The sequence below is a fragment of the Vigna umbellata genome, chromosome 3, assembly GCF_029865625.1.
Source record: "Vigna umbellata cultivar VRB3 chromosome 3, Vumbellata_1.0, whole genome shotgun sequence".
Lineage (NCBI taxonomy): Eukaryota > Viridiplantae > Streptophyta > Magnoliopsida > Fabales > Fabaceae > Vigna > Vigna umbellata.
Window position 1 is genome coordinate 55376149 of NC_142167.1, and position 11749 is coordinate 55387897.

The window sequence follows — 11749 nt, forward strand, 5'->3', positions numbered from 1 at the left end:
TTAAATTGAGATTATATATATAATGCATAATATTACTATTTTTGGTTGCACAACTGATAACGGTTGATTTTACGTGTTTTTGTGTAAATATTTTGGTGAATAAATCAACTCCTTCACAGCTTTTACCTTGTTTTATCCTCAAGTTTAATGTGTTTTCTAGATTTCTTGTGTTTTAGTTAGTATATGATTGTTTTTACCTCTAATCTCTTTGTTTGAGTGTGTGAAATAAATGAATAGGAAGCAATTCTAGTGGAGAAAAACAAGCAAGAACTCAAGGGAACATGTTTTGGGACAATAAAAGATCAATTTGAAGCAAATACTCATGTTGGACGCCTTTGAAATCACACAAGAACTTCAATTTTAGAATGTTGTTAAAATTGTTGTTGTTGGGCGACCGTTGAGCGCTCTACTATCTGGAATGCTACTGTTGGGCTGCCGCTGAGCGATGACGACGCTGATGTGTCAAAATGGGTTATTTAAACATGGGTCTTGTGATTTTTTGGGCATTTTTTTGCACCAACTATTTGATAAAATACCAAAAAGAGTTCCGTGTCTTGTTTTGTGCACTTTGATGTCTAATTGAGTTATAAAAGGAAGAATTGTCATGTGTTGCACAAGTCCCTTGGGAGAGAACGATATTTATTACTTGTTTTGCTGCAATCGGTGCACTTGTCGTTGGTTTTGCAACCAACAAGTTTTTGATCAAGTGTAGGAGGAGGAGAATACCCAAAAAATCGTGAGACTCATGTTTAAATAACTCATTTTGACACATCAGCGTCGTCACCGCTCAACGGTAGTCCAGCAGTAGCATTCCAGAGAGTAGAGTGCTCAGCTGACGCCTAGCGGTAGCCCAGCGCTAGAAATTCCAGTGACAGAGCGCTCAACGGTTGCCTAGCGGTAGCCTAGCGACAGCAGTTTTGACAACATTCTAAAATTAAAGTTTTTGTGTGATTCCAAAGGCGTCCAACATGGATATTTGCTTCAAATTGATCTTTTATTGTCCCAAAATATGTTTCTTTGAGTTCTTACTTGTTTTCCTCCACTATAATTGCTTCCTGATCATTTATTTCATACACTCAAACAAAGTGATTAAAGGTAAAAACAAGCATATACTAACTAAAACACAAGAAAACTAGAAAACATACTAAAATAAAACAAGATAAAAAACTGTGAAGGAGTTGATTTATTCACTAAAATACATACACAAAAATACTTAAAATCAACTATTATTAACAACTCCTCTCTTCGCTTGAGAACCTTTGTTACTTATCATCCGGATTGGAACATCCTTACCTTTTATTGGTCGAGGAAGCTTAATGTTTAAATTTCGGTTGAGACAATTCTAATACTTCTGCTGATAAAAACAACAATGTCATAAAGAACCATTTTGTTCTAACTGTTGACAAACGAAAGAGAGTTAGAATGATTACACAATATGCTATAACATTATTTTTGTTTCTTTTTCTGTGTTGTTTCTATTCTATTAGCTAACATATATATAGATTCATAAAGGGTGTTCCAATGTTATCTGAATTGTGGTAAATGCTGTGCACCTTGTTGAACACAACTCTAACATAAAACTGGCTTGGACAAAATTTGATCGATGACTGAAATCCTCATATATATGGAAATTCCACCATGCTTCCTTCATTAATTAGTAGTCCCTGTCCCTCTATACTTGTATCTAGTGGCCCAGAACAGGTAATGTAGGAAGTTCAAGCCACTTAGCACACACATGAGCCAATAGAACTTGTGCAGGTGATAGTGGTTAAAGTTGGCACCAGAAAGCCATGGTTCGTGGGTGCCATTTCCAGTGACACTGTTTACAACAGATACAACCACTGAACTTAGGTAATACCCCATTGCCAAAGAGGCCCATGAAAGAGATGTGGCCAATGATCTCATCCTTATTGGTGCTTCTGAGAAGAAATATTCCAACAACCCAGCCAAGGTGAAAAGATCAGCAGATCCAAGGAACAGGTACTGAAAGGCAATCCACAAGAATGAGATAGGTAGTGGTTTCGTTGGATCATCAAGTTTTCCTGACTCAGTGGCTACCCTTTTCCTTTTGATTTCAACAAGAGCAGCCACTGCCATGGCAACTATAGAGAGTACTAATCCAAATCCTATCCTTTGGAGGTGGGTGATCCCCATTTCTGATTTGGTGGCTTTCCTTGTGTAGGGGATGATGATGTGGTCATAAATTGGTGCAAGGATCATGATGAACACAACTGGGAAAACTGGTAATGAAGATGGTGGCACCTTTAGGGAACCAAGCTTTGTGTTCATAGAAGCGGCTTGTTCAACAGAGAATGTAGACAACTGAGCCAGGCAACAGTTAAGAATGATTGTACAAGCAAATATGGGTAGTACTTTCAGCACTACCTTCACATCTTCTACTTCTTCCACACTGCATTCTAGTGATGAATACCTTGGCTTGTTTGTAACTGCTTTGTTGAGAAATTTTAGCTGCCCTGTTGGGGTTTTATTTGTTGTGTTTGCCTTTACAGTTTCTTGTTCTGATTCCATTCTTCCCGAGTGTGGATTAGAAGGGCTAGAAGCCATGTTAACAACAGCACTGCTAGAGTTTTTGTATGTGCAGCTATTCAGTACAGCAGCAAAAAGAACCTGCTCAAATTAAAACAAGAAATTACCATAATTTCTTATCAGTTAACAGTGTACAAACTTTTTCATTGGTATTGTAAAGAAATTAAAATGATTAGAGATTGACGCTTACCTTTAAAATGGTTGTGAGTGGACTTCCAGAAGGGATCTTGTTCTTGTAAGTAGGGGAACCAGAAAGAAAAACTGGGATAGATACAAAAATGCTAATGGTAGAAATTGCAAAACCCCATTGCCAGCCTTTGTTGTCTTCAATCCACACAACAAAAGTAACTGCAATGAGGGCACCGCATGACAGGCAGAAGACAAAGTAGTTGAAGAAAGTTGATCTCTGCTTCCGACCAGACGGGGTGGTTTCATCAAATTGCTCACCACCGTGTGCTGGCAGTGACCCTTTGATCCCTCCAACCCCCAAAGCCACCAGATACAGCCCAACAAACAACATTGCTGCTTTCCCACCATTAACTTCTTCACACCGACTGTCTCTGTCACACTTTGGTGCCTTTAACGAAGGATCACGAGCTTGGATGGTCAGAACAATCAGACCCTGCACAAATTGTACACATTCTTTAGCCAACCATGTTTTTCAATTAATATAAAAGGCAGAACCAACTTTTAGGTTGTAAGTGGTATCCTGATCTATGAACTTTTTCATGACTCATTGCCAAATCTATAGTAGGTTGTTTTTTTTGTTGATATCAAGTGTGACAAATGGACACAACCAAAATCTGTAACAGAATACCAAGCAGTGGAGCCCAGTACCAAAAATGCTCATGGGAATTAGCTCAGAGAAAGAAGGCAAAGCAATAAAAGAAATCAGAATTTCTCCATATGCTGCTTTTGGACGACTACAATGATCAAAAAGTGTGGCTAGTGCCTACCATTTCTCGAATATTTGACCAACAAAAGAATGGTCCAATACTATGCACAAAAGTGTCTCACGTCTTACATAGAACAAGGTGTGGCTAGTTCCTTGGACCGTGCACGGACAAGGACAAGGACGTGTTATGATCCACTGGTACCATTTTCATCATGAAATATCACTGTTTTTTGTTGGCGTTTTTAGCAACTTATGTGTGTGCGCAAATGGATCACCACGACCACACACGTGGTTCGCAAACTTACTTTGCTACAACTTCCTTGTAAGTGCCTTTACAACTTCTGGAACGTGCAGATTTTACAAAAGAAAAACATTCTAGAATAAAACATAGTCATTAGAACAAGATGCTCATCATGAATATCTTTTGCCACAAACATTCCAACGCAGACATGGCACTTAGCTAAACTTGACATGATCCACCAATGAAAAACTAACTTTATCTATCATCATATCATCCATTTTTTCTCTGAACAAATAGATATTTTAGGTTAAAAAAAGTTGTGATTCAGGCTCAGCATGTTTCACACCCATAACATTTTTTTCTTCTGATCAATTTGTTGACCAATTCAAACGTTAGCGTGAAGTAAAAATGATACTTAATTGTTGTGTTGAAATTTGGTGAGCACGTAATGAAAAATGTTTCTATTTACACATTAAAATTTAAACGTTATAATATTATTAGTAAATAAAATATATGATTTTAAGGTTATCTCTCATGGGTACCAACAAAACACTATGTATATTAAATAATGTAAAAATAATTAAGAGACGAGGATGAGGTGTACAACGTGATGATGACACGTAATAGTTGGGGGCAAGATTTGAGGAGGCAAAACGACAAAAGTTGATGCACTAAACAAAGGGGTCCTAGGCATTTGATCAAATTAAATACGTTGCATGAAAAATAATACGTGGGTCCTCTTATATTAAATAAATCAAAGATAGGCTTACAAGGATACTTTTCCAAAGAATCGAAACAATATAAAAATTACTTATTTAATTAATAGTTTTTAAAATAAAACACTCTTTAGCCTTCTCTCTATATCATGCATCTCTTTGATTTCACTTCGTGTAACACCAAAAGATCATAGTATGTAGAAAGACAAAATCTCCCCCACCAACATTATTTTATCTCCTCCACTCCAAAATCATAAAGTCGTCGAACACTATCAACCATATTATGTGCCCTTCCCATTTAAATTAGATGGTGACCACAAGAACAATTAATATATATAATTATTTATGCACATCATGCTCATACATTACTTTTTTTTTTTGTTTCTCTCAAATCTAATTCTTCCTTGCCCACCACTAAGATTGCAAGTTCAAGGTTATAAACATATACACATATAATAATATTTTACTATGCTTCTAGAGATAAAATGAGAAGAGACATAAACCATGTAAATATTGTGAATCTGTTAAAGTAATAATTATTGTTGACTTGCTCTATGACTTGTGTATCTCAGTGGTCATTAATGAAATTCATATCATATCATAAGGTTTCGATAGACCAAGTGGAAGAGGGAATGCAGGAAAAAAGAAAGAAAAAGAATCCAGGGTTGGATAAGTGTTTTTAACACCATTCATGGTTTTTAAATTCTTCCATGAGAATTTAGTTTTGCACCATTTGATTCAACCCTACCAAGCAAGTTGCAAAGCTTTGCAACGACTCAATCTTATTCCTGTAGACACGTCACATCCTTTTGGCCGGACACGTGTACTTTGAGTCACCCAGAAAAAAAAATAAAACATCTTTTTTTACGAGATTAATTAATATTCTCTCCTATATATTTATCATGGGTATTAAAAAAAAGACAAACAAAAAAATTTGATTTTCCTTTTTCTTTGAACGACATAACATGGAAAAGGGAAAACAATAAGTGCAAAAGCAAGGATGAGTTTGTTCAACATGTTTGTGTTGAACGAGTGAGTAGTGAGAGAAACAGAAGCACTTATGGAGAAAGCAAAAAGTGATGTTGCTGATCACATGGAAGAAAAGATGAGAGAAGAGTGTAGTGGCTTACCATGAACTCAATAACTGCACTTATCAGGTAGACACGATAAGTGGTGAAAAAGGCATCGGATAAGAAACCACCAAGGAGGGCAAGAAGGAAGGCAGTTCCCATGAAATTGGTGACATTGTTAGCAGATTTCGAAGGTGACATGTGCATATGCTGTTTCAGGTACAAAACCAAGTTGCTAGCATTCGACAGAAACGCCAGATTCTCCAATATCTCGGCCACTGTCCCAAACACAACAACCTCGGAATCAGCAGTGAATTGTCTCAAATAAATTATGAACATTTCTATGTTTATCCTTTCTGTCTTTTACATAAGAAGAGAATTAAGGCTGAAACCATGCCCCCAAGAAATTAATAAACGACCATACATTCTGATTCTGACAACGCCAGTCTACATCTGTTTTAAATTCTGAATCGAGTAATCTTTTGATGATGGAAAAAATGGGTATGAATGAAATTTTTGATTGAGTGAAAAAAAGAAGATTTTGAGACAGACCCAGAACAAAGGAAGCTGCAAGCATGCCTCCATGGCGTCCTCTGAGAGCAGGTTTGTTGTTCCAATCCACATAGCCTTGCCATGTGGTGAGTTGGGGAGCTTCAAGTTCCTGCAAAATTAATTTGATGGAGTGTGTTATGTTAATGCAACAGAATATGTTTATGAGAGTGAAAAGCGAGAGAGAAAGAGAGGGAAGTGACCATGTTGGTGTGTTGAAGTTGGATCTGAGAGAGAGATAGAGAGAGATGATGGTTGTGATGAGTGTGGGAGAGATTTATAGGGAAGAGTCCAAGTTGGGCATAATGGGCATCACACACTACACCTTTGACATTCAAATTCACCATAGTCCTTCTTTCACATTCATTTTCCTTATTCCTTGCTAAATCTACTTTATATTTCTTTATAATAATAATAATAACTATACTCCTCAGTCGTCAATACGTTAAAGGCTTCTCTATTATATTTAAATGCGTATTTTACACTTAATTTATATATCAATTAAAACTTATAAATAAATTAAAGCTACTATAAGTGTTTACCAAAATACATCTTCACTGATATTGTGTTTACGTAAATGATTATTAATGATGCAAAAACTTGAATTTATACTATATTAATAACTTAATTTTAAATTATACAATTCAAAAAATAAATCGTCAAAAAAAAATATTTTGAAAATCAAAATCAGGCACACTCTATTAAAAATATACTTTTACAAATTTTATAATTTCTAAGCTTTGAATCATATATATATATATATATATATATATATATATATATATATATATATTTAATTTCTAAATATATTATCGTCAACAACATTATCATCACCATCATTATTAATTAGATACGACTGCTAATGATATCATTAGTTATAAATTTTTACAATTGTTAATGCATGAAAATACTAGTAATTTTGTAAAATAATTTAATATAAAAATAATTTTATAAATACAAATTAAAGTTTAAATAAAAAAATTACTATCTGAAAAGAAAAATTTTAGAAATATAGAGAAGGTTAACCCATGCCTTCCATCTCCATCACTACATAATCAAAGAAAATACAAACATTCATACATGCAAAGGAGATATTTTAGGATATTTGGAAACATCCAAAGTTTGAAATTTTTTAGACGACGATAAAGCAAAGTAAAAAAATGACATCCATACTTTTTGAGGTACTCTAGAATTTGAAGTCACAATTTTCACATATATTGATTTTAAAAATGTTTTATTTTTACATAAATTAAATTTTAAAACTGAATCAATATAGGAGAAAAATCGATGAAATCAAACAACTAATTTAACTTTTAGATTAAAAAAATTGAAGCAATCCTACCCACTATGTACTTATGACATAGAACTTTACATTATTTGAACTATTTGTCACCTTTATCTTTCATGACCACTTTACTAATAAAGCTTATAATTAGTAGTACTAAGAAATTCCATTTTTATAAACTTTTTCCCTATTCAGACACCCTCAAACTTCTTCACACTAATTAAAGAAATTTCCTTTTCCCTTCCACCCAATCTAAAAAAAGTCTAAAAGGAGATTAAGCAAACAAATTATTCCTAGGGGTTTTTTCTTATGTTCACATGCAAAAAAATACAAATATTTGAATTACATGGACTTTTACACTACAAAAAGCATAAGCACTTCTATAACTGCAATGGTTTATTACATTAGTACCTACCATTTCGCATGTGAATAGCAAACATACGTTTAAGTGTCAAACTTCCTAAGGTTTTATATGCTCGAAAATATTTATCAATGTACATTTTTGTAAGCTAGATTATTCTAACTTGTGTGATTTAAAAACATTTTATAAGAATAATGTTACCATGACTAATGCAAAAATAGCATCACGCGTTTAACGTCTAACGACAAAAAATTCAACATAAAAAATGACTAGTGATAGTTTTGTAAATAAAACATCATTATAGACGTCGATTCTTCTGAGATTAGATGTCAAATAAGGTATAGATGTCGGTTTCTCCAGGATCAGATGTCAAATAGTCTGCATACAAAACTGAAAAGTCATTGTTTTATTGTCTTTAGACATCGGCCACAGGCCACCCAACATCTAATGCGTCTAACTCGAATTAGACGTCGATTTCTCCCTCTACGGACGTCAGAAAGGTCTGAAAATACCTCATTTTAAGTGTCAATATTAACTTTTTTACGATATAGACATCGACCCCCCACCCCCCAGACCAAACGTCAAACCCTCTGTTAGAAGTTGCAAAACCAGAATTGAAATGTCACTTTCTCAAACACTAGACGTCATATCCCTTCCCCGAACATTAATAAGCTGTGAAAATACTCCAAAAGTAGCACAAAAATGAATTCTTTTAGCATTTAGATGTTGGTGGTGGAGGGGGCCGACGTCAAATGCCCTTTTAAACCCTAAAAACTCAGCATGTGAGTCTCACTTTCTTTCGTGTTTTCGTTTCGTTCGTGTTCGCATTCGTCATTACTGCTGCAAGGTATGTTTGATTGATTTTCTTCCAATTAATTTATTTTACACAAATTAACTTTAGTTTGCATCGATTAAATTTCATTTGCACCAATTAAATTTTGTTTGCACTTCACGAATCTCGACGACGACATTGAGTGTCCAATCTTCGGTGCTTGAAACTTATAGTATATAATTTTGTGATGTATTGAAATAGTTTCCTATATTTCGGGTGTGGTAATATTGAAAAAACAAATTAGAGGGACCTAACGTTAAAATTGATGTCTGAGGAAGGGAATCGGACGTCAAATCGACGTCTTTGAATTAAACGTCAAATCTAAATTGGACATTGAATATCAAAAATAAAAAACCTCGAAAAAAGTTATTTGTTGTTACATTCTACTCCGATCAAATTTTTATAATTTATGATTTAAGTGAGCTGGACTCAATTTGCCTTACGTTAAAAAAAACTATATTTTTCTTATGTATTTGAAATTATTTTGACTTTAAACTACTTATTTTAGAAAGAAAAATAATTAGCTTTTTGGTTAGATTGCTTCATATTAGGAACCTGATTTTATACGACGTAATCTTTGAATACTTTAATTTCTTTTAAAATAATCACGTTTGAAATAGTGTGTTCTTCCTACCAAAAGTAGGAGTATCAGATTCACGCTGAAAATCTAAAGGAGGGCAAGATCGCAATATATGATAAAACACATTGTTTGACCAAAGACCCTGAACTTAGATGTGTAGAAAATCATAAATATTTCATTAATAAAAATTTTAGTACGCTCTAAATTAACTTAAATAAATTAAAAATATTGTAATAATTAGGTGCTCAGCATTCATAATTTACGGAGGATACTATTTATGTAATTAAAAATTTGAAATTATTATTTTTTATGTTGTATTTTGTTTCTAAAAGATTAATAACTTTACAATAATTTTATTCCTTTAACTACTATGGGTATTTTTGAGTCTATTTGACAACAAACTAATCTCTTTATTTCTAAAGTCGGTTTGTTATATATTATTATTAATTGTATGATGTTTGAAGAAAAGATTGGACCCACCCTATTTCCACTAACATGTGTTGCAACACACATAAGTAAACGAAGGTTGTCCTACGTACCCATTAGGAATTGATAGCTTTGTTCCTTCATCACGAAGGTGTACTTAATATTAAGTAGACTTAATACAGGAGAAGAATCCATAAATACTAATTTTCTTTTTTCCTTTTTTTTCTTTTTTGTTTTATGTTGTATATATTTTATTATTTTAATTTTTTTTTTGTTGATAAAAAAAAACCGAAGGTGTGCAACACATGTTTACGCATGCATCACATTCGCACACATTGGTGCATAGTTTTAATTGGTACGTAAAAGACAGTAACACGAAATGTAAGAACCCTAGGTTGGAGAAGTTAGTGGAGTTTCCATTTATGGTTAAAAAATGTGATTTTTTTAATTTTTTGGAAGAGTTCATGCATGGTGCTCAAAAGAGAGTGAGTCAAATTTTCACCTTTTCAGGACATACCTAACCATCGCACACTCCTTAATGTACAGCTAGTGACAATAACTGGATCCTACAAAAGTCATTATTTAATCAAAGGAAATTAACAAAGTTTTTTTTTTCACACTTCATGAGGTTCAACATCCTTTGACCCTATCCCTAAATGTCAAATGTTTTGACTGACGAAGATATTACCCACTCAAACCACATTCATGACCTTTATTTTTTTCTCTTTTGAGACATGTGATTCTCCCTTTCATGTGTTTCGTATATTGGTACGTCATGAAGCAGTTTCAGTCTGCCATGAGAAGTGAGAAATTCAAAACAAAGGGTTGTTTTCCAGAACAATACTTAATTAAATTTGTTAGAAATGTTTTCTACTTGGTAACACCTTCGAGGGGAAAATGTTATCCTTACGTGTTTAAGTTGCAATTTTTTGTTAACGTTTATCATCTTGTTAGATGTATATGAGTATATTAATTGGTGATTATAATCTTATATACATAAGGGTGGGCAAATAGAACTGAACTGCATTGTACTACTAAAATCTGTACTGAACTAAAAAGTAATTTGTATAAACTGAACTCAGCTGTAAAACAGTTCAGACAAACTGAACTGAACTGTTTTTTGTTTTATCAAACTGGAATGAACTGAATTATACTAAATTGTATTAAACTACAATATAAACTAAACAAAACACTAACTATACTAATTTTAAACTGAATTATACTAATTTTAAACTGAATTGTACTAGTTTTTAAACTGAATTGTACTAGTTTTTAAACTGTATAGTATAACAATACATGTTTTTTTAATTGAAATTTATTTTAATTTATTTTATTTTATTCATAAGTGTTTTACAAATTAACTTTTTAATTATTTGATATTATTATTTTCTATTTTATTTATATTTCTTTTATTATTATATGTGTATGGAAATTATTTTATTATTTATTTATTTATTTTATTTTATTTTATTTTATTTATTTTTTATTTTTTTATTTATGTTTATTTTGTTCCCTCGTAAAATTGTTTTATTAATCAATTGTTTATTATTTATATTTTATTATGTAAAAATTAAACTAATATTTATTAATTATTATAATATAATTATTATTATAATATAATAAAAGATGATACTAGAAAAATTACTCTTAATAAACATTTGTTAATTTTTTTGTCATTTAATATTTCTATAATATGTAAAATACTATCATTTAAAAATAATAATATTGATATTTATTTTAAAGTAAGTTGATTTTTAAAATAAATAGTTATTTTAGTGTGTGCGCTTACACACATTTTAATATCATTAAAAGTTTTTTAACATATTTTTACATATTTAATAATAGGTTAAAGAATATAATATATTTAAAATATTATTTTTTTTATATAGTCTTTTTTTATGATTTATATTACTTAATCATTTAATAAAATTAAATTTAAAAAATATATTTTACTTTTATTACTTAAAATAATATTATTTAAAAAGTAATATATGTGTATTGATGAAAAAATATAGAAATTTGTGATAACAAAATTTTGTCTTAAAAAATTCATTATTAATTTTTTATTTGAACGGTTTCTTTTATTAATATTTTATTATTAAATAACGTTTTCTTAGCAAGACGAAACAATTGAACAGGAACTAGAGAAGAGAGTAGATACAGTTCTCACATTTAACTGAACCGAAACTGTTATAAGTTCAGTTTTTAAAAACTAAACCATAAAATAGTATACTGAACTTTTAGTAA

The 11749-nt window shown here is 31.8% G+C and overlaps 1 protein-coding gene across 1 annotated transcript; it reads right to left on the reverse strand.

Annotated features, from left to right (window-relative positions):
• Window positions 1-1150: 1150 nt before the first annotated feature.
• On the reverse strand, window positions 1151-6356 carry LOC124819901 (protein NRT1/ PTR FAMILY 4.6-like). The gene is made up of 5 exons (XM_088108147.1): window positions 6222-6356; window positions 6022-6130; window positions 5530-5747; window positions 2738-3169; window positions 1151-2628 (listed from the first exon to the last, which is right to left on the reverse strand). The coding sequence occupies exons 1-5, from the start codon at window positions 6222-6224 to the stop codon at window positions 1651-1653; spliced, it is 1740 nt and encodes a 579-aa protein (XP_087964273.1). The 5' UTR covers window positions 6225-6356; the 3' UTR covers window positions 1151-1650.
• Window positions 6357-11749: the final 5393 nt, after the last annotated feature.

What these genes read in the sequence shown, in the direction of transcription:
- LOC124819901 (XM_088108147.1), bottom strand. An exon ending in TGCAGCTTCCTTTGTTCTGG is followed by an intron (nt 5,748 to 6,021) that starts GTCTGTCTCAAA and finishes TGTTTGGGACAG; the next exon opens with TGGCCGAGATATTGGAGAAT. An exon ending in CACTCACAACCATTTTAAAG is followed by an intron (nt 2,629 to 2,737) that starts GTAAGCGTCAAT and finishes TAATTTGAGCAG; the next exon opens with GTTCTTTTTGCTGCTGTACT.